Genomic DNA, 14,240 nt, shown 5'->3' on the forward strand with positions numbered 1-14,240 from the left:
ATCTGCTGCATCATTGCCTAGTGTCACTAGTCCAGGCTCTTTTGAATGACCCTTACACTTAATCACAGCCACTCTCTTTGGTTTATTTACTGCTTTCAACAGCTTAAAAATCTGTGTTGCATGCTTGATGGGTGTCCCTTGTGCAGTCACTAGTCCTCTCCTTATCCACTGCGGCCCATCTAGATGCAACGCAGAATGGGCATAAGCTGAGTCTGTGTAGATGTTAACTGTTTGATCAGCAGCTTTCTCCAATGCTTTGGTGATTGCTACTAACTCAGCCAATTGGGCAGACGCTGGTTGTTTAATGATTCCTGAGTCCACAGGGATGAAACCCTCATTAGTCTGCTTGACTACTGCATATGAGGCTACAAGTCCCTTGTCCCCTTTGTAACAGCATCCGTCACAGAATAGAGTCAAGTCAGGGTCCTCTAAAGGAGTGTCTTCCAAATCTTCCCTACACTTCAACAGTTTTTGTGTAATTTGCTCACAGCAATGTGGTTCTGCATCAGGGTCGGAATTCAGACCTTCAGTCATGTTCACCATTTTCCCTGTAGTGTATGAGATATGAGGTTGAGTGAGAATACTATTGATTCTGTCTTTTCTCGCTCTTGACAGGGTAAAGGCTGTGGAAATCAAAAATGCATTCACACCATGACTTGTATTGACAATAAGAGGATGACACATGACCAAATGTGCTGTTTTGGTAATTGCTGTGGACAATGCTGCTAGGTATCTGACACAACCTGGTTGACCTGTTACCACATGGTCCAATCTTGAGCTATGGTACAAGAGTACAGCTCTGACACCACTCCCCCTTTTCTGAAAAAGAACTGCATTTATAATGCCATTCTTTTCAGAAACATCCAAATAGAAAGGGTCAGAGTATTTCGGTTGTTGTAGGTCACTGGCTAAGGTCAGTTGCTGTTTTAATTCAATAAAAGCAGCCTCAAGGGGCTTGGTCCACTCTACTTTGGCTGTTAGGTTTCTTTGACCTAACCTGGTAATTTCAGCCCTCAAAGGAATAATTTCAGCCCTGGAATAACCTGTCAAGCCAAGAAAAGACAGAAAAAGACTCACGGTAGTTGGCTTCGGGTGATTCAGGATGCAAACTCTGGTGTCAGCAGTCAGGGAGTGACCCTTGCTGGAAACCCTCCGTCCTAGAAATGTCTTGACTGCTGCAACTTTCAGGAGTTTCACTTGACACCATCTGCTTCTTTAAGCTTATTCAGTTTCATGAGTACATTTTTATCAACATTTTCGGAGTCTTTAATTTTTCTGTCATGTTTTGTCAAATAATGAACAACCTGTGTGCTCATCCATCTGATCTAACCCTACCACATCCTCTAGCTTTTCTTGTACAGGCTTTGGTAAGCATCCCATTACTCCTTGTCTAAAAAGGGTCTGTGTAGCATGATTGCAATCAGGTCTAGTTCCAGTAGAAGATCTCCAAGTCCTAGCAGCACGCTCCAAAAATTCCCTAGGATCCTCATTCTCCTTCCTAGCCATTCCCTTGAGCGCCTGATAGTCCACTGAAGCTGGCAACAATTGTCTTAACTGTCCCCATGCTGCATTCCTGTGTTGATTGAACAACCTATCATCTGGTACAGCTCCCAATCTCAGAGCTACCTCTATAGCCTGCCAGGTTGAGTCATTACTCGTCCTTTTCATGATAGCCTTTATGTCCCCTAGGGCTAATGTGTCCGCTGCCGTTAACTTTTCAAAGGTACTGATCCATGGAGATGCCCCTTTAGACAGAGGAGGTAAGTCCTCTGCTAGAGCTTGCATGTCTCTGTGCGAGCATGGAACGTAATCAATCCATTTCCTGTCACTACCACAGGGAATTGTCCTACCCCAAGCTCATTACTCTGTTCATTAGTAAAGCCCATGTCCACTAGGGGTTCTAGTTCGTCCCAACATTGTAGTTTCCCCCTAGACACAGGACACTAGCCTCACTGACTTTACTAACCAATTACTAACAATGCAATAGGAAACTTAATCAATTCCAATGATTATTCCACAAAGCAATTGCTATATTGGTTTTCAGGACCGACTGCTCAAAACTGACCAGAAGAAACTTGCCACACAAACGGTTGAACTTTAACCAACCGACCTGGACCCATCCAGGCTTTCACAGTTGGACTCGAACCAACTGACCTGGTACCAGGCTTTGCGTTTGGACTCTAACCAAACGGGCATGGACTCTAACCACACTGGATCCTTTAGACTCACCTGGAGTCATACCTTTGCTAGTGAAAGAGGAACCACGCCTATCAGTAATTATTTCTAATTATCTACGAGAGAATTCTCAACATACCAGACTCAGAACTAAATATTTGATTGCATCTAAATGAGGACTTAAATCGCCCTTACCTTTTTAGTCGGGTACCCTTTTGAGTCTGGCAGATTTCGAATTCTCACGATCCTGGACCCAATCTGGTCCCGTCGACCTCTGCAGTCCTCCTGATTTCTCCAATGAACACTAACTAATCGATTTTAAACCATCCTCTGCTACCATTTATTGTCGTGGATCTTTTGTTAGAATCGATCCGAATTCATCAGAAGGCAAGGTGACGTTCTTTAAAAGTTTTATTCAGAAAAGGTTGGTTCGTCTTCCAGGTCACAAGCAGCTGCGTTCTGAAGCCTCTCCGTCTAAGTGAAGAATACAACAGACCTCTAGTAGAGCGCACAGTTGTTATTTATAGTTTACCACCACCCCCTAGTGGCCAGGTGTAGTACTACTCCATATAAGGTATGCCTTTTGTTCCAGGCTTCCACTCAGCCAGTTCTAACCGGTTTTATGCCACGTGGCGGTTTGGCACAACTCCGATCACATTCCTTGAATACCAAAATGTTTTAGACCAATATTGTAATGCCCAATAATAATTTAGATTATAACAAGATTTAGAGCCTGATTGAAACGTATGCTATTGTAACCCATATGAAATATGGAGCTACTAAAACCTCAAAAGTCATTTAAGAGGTGTAATTACTTGTCGTCCCCAAAACAGGGCGCAGTGGTAGAAAAAGACTTTACCTTTGTTAGTTTTTCCCTTTTTGGCTTGAGAGATCTTGAGAGGTTGCTGCAGACCAGCTGAGCAATATTCGCTACAAAATAATACATAATGGTTTAAAATATTGACTTTTAGCATATATTAGAGCTGATAAACTGTTTTTTTTTTTTTTTTTTTACCAGAGTTCCAGCTATGAACGTGAGGGAGGCGGTTTTCTGTCAAGTAATAAATGTTTGAAACTTCCGTGAGTTTGTTCTGATAGCCTAGCTAGCCACTGTAAAAGGAGAGTACACCTTTCTTTTGAGTTCATACGCTTTTCATTAGAAATGGAAGGAATAAAAAACCAATTGGAGTTATGAGAATGTTCTTTAATGCTTGTCGAAATGATTTAAAAGTATAGCTATGCTAATCGCTTGCTAGTGGCTAGTTAGCAAGTAGAATTACTAATAGCGTGGTGGAGCCTCAAAGGCACAGTGCACATATTCTGTTAAGTCATTCAGTTTGGTTAGATTGATACATCTTAATTATTTACAGCACAACTATGCTATGATTGAACATATTTTGGTTATCATAATGTACATATTAATGGAGTTTAGTGATGGTTCAATTCAAATTCATGTTAAAGGGATAATTGCACGTTACAGCTAAAAAGTTGGAAAAGAGTAGTAATTCATTGGTCAGTGCTAAAATACCAATACTGAAGGGATGTTCATGTTAAATGTCAATGTTGCTGTGATGTATGAATGTTAATTAATCATTTGTAGTCAAGGTGCATCCTTAGTTTTTGTACATGTTATAAGATGTTCTGAAATGAAGAAAAGAACTTAATGAGAGCTCATTTTAGGGAACATAAAATAATAGGAGCATTCATTGTTCTGCACTATCTGTGTAGATTGGTTTTTCTTAGACGAACAGAAAGACGTAGAGAATTGTGATGGCGAGCCCAGCCCTGTGAAACTGTTGATGGTCGTAGAAGCGGTGTGGCCTACCGTTTACAGAAGACTCCGGATATATCAGAGTTTTTGCCCAGGACCAGATAAGAACCTACTCACACTATTTACTCTACCTGGGTAAAACAGCCATAGGAAAATACCTTTAATACACACATTCAAGGACTAGAACTTAATTTTTGAATCTATACCTCTTTAAATATAAGGAGTGGTATTGAATTGAAGATCTCTTGCACTTAACATAATTCCTATTTGTAAGAGCTATTTTATTTCTTTATTTCTAAGGTTTTTTTTGCAGCACTGTATGTGATATTTCATTGCTTGTGTGGCAATAAATGTGTTAGCTGTTTAACTTCACCTTAACTCCTCTTATGATTTCAAAGTATACCGCTGTTCGAACCTAGTTAAATGTTAGTGCCTTTTTGTTAATGTTATTAGCAAGCGTAGGTGCTACACTATCAATTATTAGTAGAAACAAATTAAACAGGGTAGCGAAGCCAACAATTCACCGTGAGCACCTGAAAAACGTGTACCTGTCCGCTGAAGGAAAACTGCAGGGGAGGGTCCGGAGCCGAATCACCTCAACGTCGGTCGGTTTCTCTGTTCAGGCCCTGATTCATGAACAAATGGCTTTGTCTGCCAGCAGAACTAATCCCAGGCTCCGCGACACAGCGACCGTTGGTTCAAAGTTGTTCAAATCGGACTGAAGCGCTTCCCTTTCTTTGTCTTTGCCAGTGCTGTGCTTGCAGTTTCCCATGTGGTCTAGCGGTCAGGATTCCTGGTTTTCACCCAGGCGGCCCGGGTTCAACTCCCGGTATGGGAATTGGTCTTTATGATTGGACTTGAGCAAAACTTTGCCTATTAGTTCCTCGGCGCCTTGTTGCTGTTGCTCAAGTGTCTTGTTCTGTTGGAACTATGACTGCAGTCTACCAGGGAGCAGCCGACGTGAGCCACCAGTGACTGACCACTGGGAAGCCGTGGTCGTATAGTACTCTACGTTGTGGCCGCAGCAACCACGGTCATGGCACTGTCCTTTTGTATGCCATGTTTGGAAGGTTTCTATGCTCTTCTCAGGCAAGAGACAGAAATGAGGCTGAAGCTTCAGGAAAGTCATGACCGTGGTTCCACAGGGGCCAGTGGCGCAATGGATAATGCGTCTGACTACGGGTCAGAGGATTCTAGGTTTGACTCCTGGCTGGCTTGGTTACCTTGTGCCTTTTTTTGTCTCTCTAACTCTTTGTGTATGGTTCTCTGTACCCCAGATTCAACAATGCAGGTCTTGTCAAGGTGACAAAGGCTTGTCAGAGGAAAGAAGTTGGATGAGTGTAGGATTCTCTGTACCACACATTGTCAGAGCGGAAAGAAGTGGCTGATGCTGGTGTCAGCGGGTGCTGAGCCTTGCGGTTTCCCATATGGTCTAGCGGTTAGGATTCCTCGTTTTTAGCCAGGTAGCCTGCGCCTGACTCCTGGTGTATGAGGGAGTCTATCAGGGAGCAGCCAACGTGAGCCACCAGTGGCTGACTGCTGGAAAGCTGTGATTGTATGGTGGTTAGTACTCTGCGTTGTGGCCGCAGCAACCCCGGTTCGAATCCAGGTCATGGCACTGTCTTTTTGTATGCTGTGCTTCTCTCCTCGGTCAAGAGAAATGGGGCTGGAGCTTTAGGGAGGTCACGACCGTGATCATGCAGGGACCAGTGGTGCAATGGATAACGCATCTGACTACGGATTAGAAGATTCTAGGTTTGACTCCTGGCTGGCTTGGTTACCTTATGCCTTTTTTTCTCTCTAACTCCTTGTGTGTGGTTCTCTGTACCCCAGATCCAACAATGCAGGTCTTGTTAAGGTGACAAAGACTTGGCAGAGCAGAAAGAAGTGGCTGATGCTGGTGTCAGCCGGTGCAGAGCCTTGCGGTTTCCCATATCGTCTAGCGGTCAGGATTCCTGGTTTTCACCCAGGCTGCCAGAGTTCGGCTCCTGGTATTGGAATTGGTCTTTATGATTGGACTTGAGCAAAAATTTGCCAGTTGGGTTCTTTGTAAGGGGAATTAGCTGAAATAATAGAGCGCTCGCTTAGCGTGCCGGGTCGATGCCCGCATTCTCCAGTGCAGAAATATTGTGATCATTTAAGGGCATCGCGTAACACGAAACTCATTGCTCACTGAAACACAGCATCCAAAGTTTTTATTTTTTTCAATTGACATGATGGGTTAAAGACATGAATTTGTATAAAGCAAGTACTGTCAGAAGTGGGATTTGAACCCACTCCTCCAGTGGAGACTATGACCTGAACACAGCGCCTTAGACCGCTCAGCCATCCTGACTAGCTGAGTTACAATCAACACCACCCTCACTCCACACGGACTAATATTTGTACGACCCGCTTAAAATTTTCACATTATTATGTATGGTAAATGTACTGAGTCAGGATGGCCGAGCGGTCTAAGGTGCTGTGTTCAGTTCATAGTCCACTGGAGGTGTGGGTTCAAATCTCACTTCTGACAGCACATGCTTTAGATTGACTTGCTTCATCTCGACGAGAGCAGTAACAATGTCAGGAAGAGGCAAGGTGGCATTATGCTGTTTCTTTGACACCTTTTCGTCAAAACTGTGAGAAATACCTAAATAAAGGCCACTATGGGATCAACTGGAACTTTTACTTCTCAAACGGGAAAATATTGGGCCATAATCCGGTATGTAGGCTAAGTTGAAGCTCCAAACAGATCAACTATCGGTGCTCATCTAATGCAAAGTCAATGGCTAAACGTCACAGACATTTATTCATTTATCTCACTTCCCAATAAAAAAGACTACGAGTTGATCTTTCACCAAGAGTGTGCTCTACAACACTTTGTTTAAATCTTTAACAATGGAGGAAGCCAAGGATTTTGGAAGGATTGGGAGCTGGATTGTGCAACCCCACTGAACATTAAAATATATATGTTAAGTTCTGGACAGGGAGAGTTTCCGATGAAGACATTGAACAGTATATCTCAAGGTTTTGTGTAATCATACAACCTGTCTTTAAACCACTTGACCAGTTCGGACTTTGGTATGGGATACGGCGATACAAAGTTAAACTGAAATTGAACCCGAATGGAAGTTTAATGCAGATTCCAAACTCGATATCAATGGGACCCTACAACGGCAAAATAACATATCAAGGACAATCGCAGCAATGTTATATATGCAATTCACATGAACACCAGGTATATGTGTTGTATTATATGTTATATGTTGTGTTGTATTATATGTTATGTTTTGTTAATTTAATAAACATTTTTTTTTTTTTTTTTGTGACCTTTTACTTTTCGCTTTTTTATTTACACTTTTTTCTGACAATTCTGTACTTTTACGTCTTTTTTTAGGCTGCATAACTGTAGGGTGTTCCTGTGTCCCTGTATTTGATACATTTTCTAAAGAAGATAAAAAAGTTTCACCCTTATCTTTAGAGTCTTTTCCGTCGTCTTGTGGAACACAAGAAGTGGAGGAAGAAGACGACATAAAAGACTCTAAAGATAAGGGTGAAACTTTTTTATCTTCTTTAGAAACGACGTCTCATTCCAATCAACCCAACAAACATTCCAATCCAATCTGCCTTTTTGTTACTGTTATTAGCAAGCGTAGGTGCTACACTATCAATTATTAGTAGAAACAAATTAAACAGGGTAGCGAAGCCAACAATTCATCGTGAGCACCTGAAAAACGTGTACCTGTCCGCTGAAGGAAAACTGCAGGGGAGGGTCCGGAGCCGAATCACCTCAACGTCGGTCGGTTTCTCTGTTCAGGCCCTGATTCATGAACAAATAGCTTTGTCTGCCAGCAGAACTAATCCCAGGCTCTGCGACACAGCGACCGTTGGTTCAAAGTTGTTCAAATCGGACTGAAGCGCTTCCCTTTCTTTGTCTTTGCCAGTGCTGTGCTTGCAGTTTCCCATATGGTCCAGCGGTCAGGATTCCTGGTTTTCACCCAGGCAGCCCGGGTTTGACTCCAGGTATGGGAATTGGACTTGAGCAAAACTTTGCCTATTAGTTCCTCGGCGCCTTGTTGCTGTTGCTCAAGCGTCTTGTTCTGTTGGAACTATGACTGCAGTCTACCAGGGAGCAGCCGACATGAGCCACCAGTGACTGACCGCTGGGAAGCCGTGATCGTATAGTGGTTAGTACTCTGCGTTGTGGCCGCAGCAACCCCGATTCGAATCCGGGTCGCAGCACTGTCCTTTTGTATGCCATGCTTGGAAGGTTTCTATGCTCTCCTCAGGCAAGAGACAGAAATGGGGCCGAAGCTTCAGGAAAGTCATGACCGCGGTTCCACAAGGGCCAGTGGTGCAATGGATAACGCGTCTGACTACGGATCAGGGGATTCTAGGTTTTACTCCTGGCTGGCTTGGTTACCTTGTGCCTTTTTTTTTGTCTCTCTAACTCCTTGTGTGTGGTTCTCTGTACCCCAGATCCAACAATGCAGCTCTGGTCAAGGTGACAAAGGCTTGTCAGAGTGGAAAGAAGTGGCTGATGCTGGCGTCAGCTGGTGCTGAGCCTTGCTGTTTCCCATATGGTCTTTTTTTATTTTTATTGGCCTTCGGCTCGATCTCGATCCATGGCGACTTGATGGATGAACGATCTGTAGGAATATCGATCCTGTGCAAGTCTAGATAGGTCCGCCAGGGTCTTCTCTGCCGTTACTGTGATTGTGTCGAGCCATCGAGTTGCTGGTCTTCCTCTTCGCCTTGTTCCTTCTATTCTTCCGACCATGATGTCCTTCTCCAGTGATCGCTCTCTTCGTATGATGTGTCCAAAGTAGGCAAGTCGTAGCTTAGTGATCCTTGATTCAAGTGACATGTCTGGCTTGATTTGTTCCAAAATTGATTTGTTTGTTCTTCTGACCGTCCAAGGTATTGATAACATCCTTCTCCAACACCACATTTCGAAGGCGTTGATTCTTCTTCTGTCTTGTTTCTTTATTGTCCAGGTTTCACATCCGTACGTTACCACAGAGAAGACTAAACTATGTACAAGGCGTATTTTCGTCAATTGTGAAATGTTCCTCGATTTGAAGACCTTGTCCAGTGACTTCATTGTTGATTTCCCCATACCTATTCTCCGTCTGATTTCCGGTGTCGTTTCCGCATCTTGAGTGATCAACGCTCCGAGTAGGTTGTAGTCCTTTACAAATTCCAGTTCGTCGCCATCCATCTCAAATGTGTCCCGGTCGTATCTGGCAGTAGTCAATATCTTTGTCTTCTTTGTGTTGAGTAACAGCTTCATGTTCGAGCTTTCCAGCTTGATGCTCCGTAATAAGTCCTTCATTCCATCTGCACTTGTTGTTATCAGAGTTGTATCATCTGCATATCTAAGATTGTTGATGATTCGTCCAGCAATTTTAATTCCTTCTTCTTTTTCAGTTAGTCCAGCCTTCCTGAAAATGGCTTCTGCGTACAAATTGAAGAGAAATGGCGACAGGATGCATCCTTGTCTGACGCCCTGCTCTACTTTGAACCATTCCGTGTCGCCGTGTTCTGTTCAGACTGTTGCTTCTTGGTCGGTATAAAGGTTCCTAATGAGGCTAATCAGATGGCTCGGCCCACCCATATCCTTCATGGTAATCCAAAGTTTCTGGTGATCAACACAGTCAAAGGCTTTACTGTAATCAATGAAGCAAAAATAAATCTCCTTGTTGTATTCTTTGGCCTTTTCCATTATCCACCTAATGTTAGCAATCACATCTCTTGTACCTCTGCCCCTCCTGAATCCTGCTTGTTCCTCCGGCAGCTCTCTGTCAAAGTAAGGCTGCAACCGTCTTTGTAAGATCTTCAGTAGTATTTTGCTGGCATGAAGTATGAGCGCAATAGTACGATAGTTTCCACAGTCAGTAACATCTCCCTTCTTCGGAATAGGAATAAACACTGATCTTGTCCAGTCCTTGGGCCATTTACCAGTTGTCCATATCTGTTGACACAGGCATGTGATTACATCAATTGCTGCTTCAGAAGACTTTATTAGCTCCAGTGGAATATTGTCACATCCAGGCGCTTTGTTGTTTGACAGAAGTGTAATCGCAGCGATGACTTCATCTTTCAGGATGTTTGGCTCTCTATCATTGCCAGTCTCCATTTCTTCCCATATCACTGAGTCGTTCTTATAGAGGTGCTCCGTGTACTCTTTCCATCTTTTCTTGATCTGTTCTGGCTCAGTTAGTTTGTTCCCATTGGCGTCTTTTAGCATGCCCACTCTTGGTTGAAACTTTCGTCGTATCTTTTTGATCTTTAGGTATACCTTCCTGGTCTTTCCCTTCAGATGTTCCCTTTCTGTCTCTGTACATATCTTTTGGTAATAAAGTTCTTTGTCTGTTCGAATGGCTCTCTTTAGTCTCTTACTGATGTTGTCCCTGGCCTGCTTGTTACCTTTGCCTTTGCCCTTCGTCTTTCTTCAATGATCTTTAGAGTCTCTTCTGTTATCCACGGCTGCTGGGGTCTTTTCTGTCTCTTGTTTATTGACTTGCTAGCTTCTTCGGTAATAATAGTCTTTATATGTGTTCCTCAGGGTTATTTTCATCCGTGTCCAGAGATGTGAACCGGTTGTGCAGACTATTCCAGAAAACTTCAGGTATTTTGGTCAAGTCAAAGTTAGGAACAGCCTGTTGTCTAGTCCGTTTGTGCAGCTTGACTCTAATTTTTGATGTTAAAAGTTCATGATCAGTTCCACAGTCAGCTCCTGGCTGTGTTTTCACGGTAATGATAGACGACCTCCATCTTTGGCAAACACATATGTAGTCAATCTGATTCTTATAGGCCCCATTTGGTGATGTCCATGTGTAGAGTCTCCTTTTGTGATGTTGAAAGAAAGTGTTCATGATGGACAGTTGATTTTTTGTACAAAAGTAAATTAATCTTTCTCCAGCTTCATTTCGTTTGCTAAGTCCAAACTTTCCAACAACAGTTCCTCGTTGCCATGGCCCACTTTGGCATTAAAATCTCCCATGATAATGAATAAGTCTTGATTTTGCGTCCTGTCAATTTCCTCTTGAACTTGTTCATAGAATAGTTCAACGTCCTCCTCCTTGGCATCTGTTGTTGGTGAGTAGACTGTGACATGGATTGGTGCTCCTTGTAGTCGTATCGAGATGACTCTATCACTGACTGTGTTGTACTTCAGGACAGTATTGGCCAGTCTTCGATTAAGAATAAAGGCAACGCCATTTCGTCTTTGGTTATCATTTCCAGAATAGTAGACCCAATGTTCGTTTGACTGGAAATGTCCGTATTGAGTCCACTTTAGTTCACTAATTCTGAGTAAATCAAGTCCTGTTCTGTCCATTTTGGCTTTGACAATGTCGAGTTTGCCTTGGTTCATGGTTCGTACATTCCAAGTTCCTAGTCTGATGATATATCTGATTTGATCTTCCCTTTCGACCAAGCGACATCAGCACCAAGACGACCTTGCGGCTTTGATTCTGGCGCATCATAAGCATTGATCCTACTCAAGACGACCATCGGCTCTTCCCCAGTAGCTTGTTGAGTGCCTTTCGACCTAGGGGCGCATCTTCCAGCACTGTATCGCATTCCTTTAGTTGTACGCTACATCAAGTTTTCTTGGCATAGTACGGAAGTAGATTGCCAGGCCTTTCTCCTGCGCAGTAATGTGGTACCTGTGAGGAGCCACACTGGATCAGTGTTGTAGCCATTGTCAATACGAGATTGATAAGAGATTGATAATTTGCTTCCATCACGCAACGTCCTGCTGCCGACATTGGGCTGTACGTTTAGTCTGGCACCTCAGTTGAGACCTATCCCCCTTGGGGGCCCCTGCTAGCATAATACACTTGACTCTAAACTGCTTTTAGCCAGGTGGCCTGCATTCGACTCCCGGTATATGAGGGAGTCTATCAAGGAGCAGTCAACATGAGCCCCCAGTGGCTGACCACTGGGAAGCTTGATTGTATAGTGGTTAGTACTCTGCGTTGTGGCCGCAGCAACCCCGTTTCGAATCCAGGTCATGGCACTGTCTTTTTGTATGCCGTGCTTCTCTCCTCGGTCAAGAGACAGAAATGTGGCTGGAGCTTCAGGGAGGTCATGACCACACTCATGCAGGGGTCAGTGGCGCAATGGATAACGCGTCTGACTACGGGTCAGAAGATTCTAGGTTCGACTCTTGGCTGGCTCGGTTACCTTATGCCTTTTTTTCTCTCTAACTCCTTGTGTGTGGTTCTCTGTACCCCAGATCCAACAATGCAGGTCTTGTTAAGGTGACAAAGGCTTGGCAGAGCGAAAAGAAGTGGCTGATGCTGGTGTCAGCCGGTGCAGAGCCTTGCAATTTCCCATATGGTCTAGCGGTCAGGATTCCTGGTTTTCACCCAGGCGGCGGAGTTCGACTCCTGGTATTGGAATTGGTCTTTATGATTGGACTTGAGCAAAAATTTGCCTACTCGGCTCTTTGTAAGGGGAATTAGCTCAAATGGTAGAGTGCTCGCTTAGCATGCAAGAGGTAGTGAGATCAATGCCCTCGTTCTCCAGGTTTTAAAATTATGTAGAGAAACAGATGGACTACAGTCAGTAATTGTAGAACTACAAAGTGCTTCAATATGGTAAGTGGAGCTGATAAAATGGACAGTTGAGTTTAGAAACAAAGAGGTTGTTTTAATGTCATGTTCTAACCCAGGGGTGGGGAACCTTCTACCCACTGAGGGCCAGATTAATAATTACATATATGGTCACGGGCTACAGACTACAATGACGCAACATAGAGCCAAATTAATATAGGCTTTATAAATACATGATGCTGATGGTATGTAGTGTTTATATTTGATCTCAGACTTACCTTATCATAATTTCAATGTGACGGTTGTGAATGTTTGGTCTTGACCAGCTGTGGAATATCTTGGGGCAATGATGTCGTGGCAACACGCAACCAGTATGTGGCAACATAACTCGTATTTGTTATGTCTGTTGTATCGTCTAAAGTTTAATTAATTGCATAAAGCCCAGACAATAAAATCTAGGAAATATATGGCGGGCCACATTTGATTGAGCGGGGGGGCCGTATACGGCCCACGGGCCGGAGGTTCCCCACACCTGTTCTAACCTGTAATATATTGCATTTCTTAAAATGTCCACTAGGTGGAGGCAATCCGCAAATTTACAAAAACAGTGGCCACATTTCATGTCAATCACGTTGACCTGTTAAAGTGCTGGAGTCTAAACCTGTAAAACTCTCTGATATTTTACTCTTAACGATTTCACATTGTAACAACATCTTCTGTTGTTTTAACCCGAGGTGGCTCTGACGGAAACCTGTTCACCCTCTCGAGGTTAAAGACTGCAAGTCGAGACTGCAGTGCCAACAATGCTGCTCCTACTAGATGTGACGGAAACCACCTGGCGTGTTTGCACCAAAAATGTCCAGAACTTAAAACGGACTTTATCACAGACTGAACTGAACAATGAAGAACTTACATTATTTTTTTGCTAGTTACAACTTTCAGTTCAATTTAATTTTGTGTTTGTATGATTTGTGTAAATCCTATTAATTTAAAGTATCCTCCAAGCCACCCAAGAAGGACGGGACCCTGGTGAGTCTGGTTCCTCTCAAGGTTTCTTCCTGAGTTTTTCCCTGCCACAGTCGCCCTCGGCTTGCTCAATAGGGGTTTTTGGTCCGTTGGTCCTGGATTTTGTAAAGTTGCTTTGAGACAATGTTCATTGTAAAAAGCGCTATATAAATAAATTTGACTTGACATGTGTCTGAGATCTCTAACTCAAGCACCGTTTATGCAATCCATTTGATTGCAGCTCACGAACTTTCTTTTAAAGATGAAAAGCATGAGTTGGCAGTGGTGGGACTCGAACCCACGCCCCCCAGCGCCTTAGACCACTCGGCCACGCTACCACTAGTTAAGATGCCGATCGAAACGAGCAACTACGTATGCAATTTCTACCTGCATTTTCCAATAGAAGTCAAAGAGGTTGCAAGTGCAATTGCCACACTTGTGATAGCTCAGTCGGTAGAGCATCAGACTTTTAATCTGAGGGTCCAGCGTTCAAGTCCCTGTTCGGGCGAGTTGTTTCTTACTGCATTAGGTGAGCGGTAATGTCCCGTACTACGTGCTTTGTTTAGAATGATGAAGAATTTGTACTTTGTGAGATATTTCTAAGTAAAATAGCATGTACTTGATAAGCTTGAAATAATAGCACTCTGTGTGTGTAACATGTTCTCCATACCAACTAGTTGTTTTAAACAGACTGTAGTAAATAGAGGACCGTTTAAATCTATATTTATGTGCAGCCTAATAAT

The 14,240-nt window shown here is 43.3% G+C and overlaps 1 protein-coding gene, 1 non-coding gene and 1 pseudogene across 2 annotated transcripts in view; 1 reads left to right on the forward strand and 2 right to left on the reverse strand.

Moving 5' to 3' along the window:
- LOC134322041 (inactive all-trans-retinol 13,14-reductase-like) overlaps window positions 1-1,785 on the reverse strand; it is an 11,703-nt gene extending 9,918 nt beyond the window's left edge. The window contains exon 1 of the mRNA XM_063003912.1: window positions 1,336-1,785. Coding sequence (XP_062859982.1) covers window positions 1,336-1,785 — 450 coding nt within the window. The remainder of the gene's footprint in view (window positions 1-1,335) is intronic.
- A 2,927-nt stretch (window positions 1,786-4,712) lies between these two features.
- trnae-uuc (transfer RNA glutamic acid (anticodon UUC)) lies at window positions 4,713-4,784 on the forward strand. The gene has a single exon. It is a non-coding gene; the product is annotated as a tRNA-Glu (tRNA).
- Window positions 4,785-8,525: 3,741 nt separating this feature from the next.
- On the reverse strand, window positions 8,526-11,637 carry LOC134322042 (uncharacterized; annotated as a pseudogene).
- Between the last annotated feature and the right edge of the window lie 2,603 nt (window positions 11,638-14,240).

The sequence above is a fragment of the Trichomycterus rosablanca genome, chromosome 10 (genome assembly GCF_030014385.1).
Source record: "Trichomycterus rosablanca isolate fTriRos1 chromosome 10, fTriRos1.hap1, whole genome shotgun sequence".
Lineage (NCBI taxonomy): Eukaryota > Metazoa > Chordata > Actinopteri > Siluriformes > Trichomycteridae > Trichomycterus > Trichomycterus rosablanca.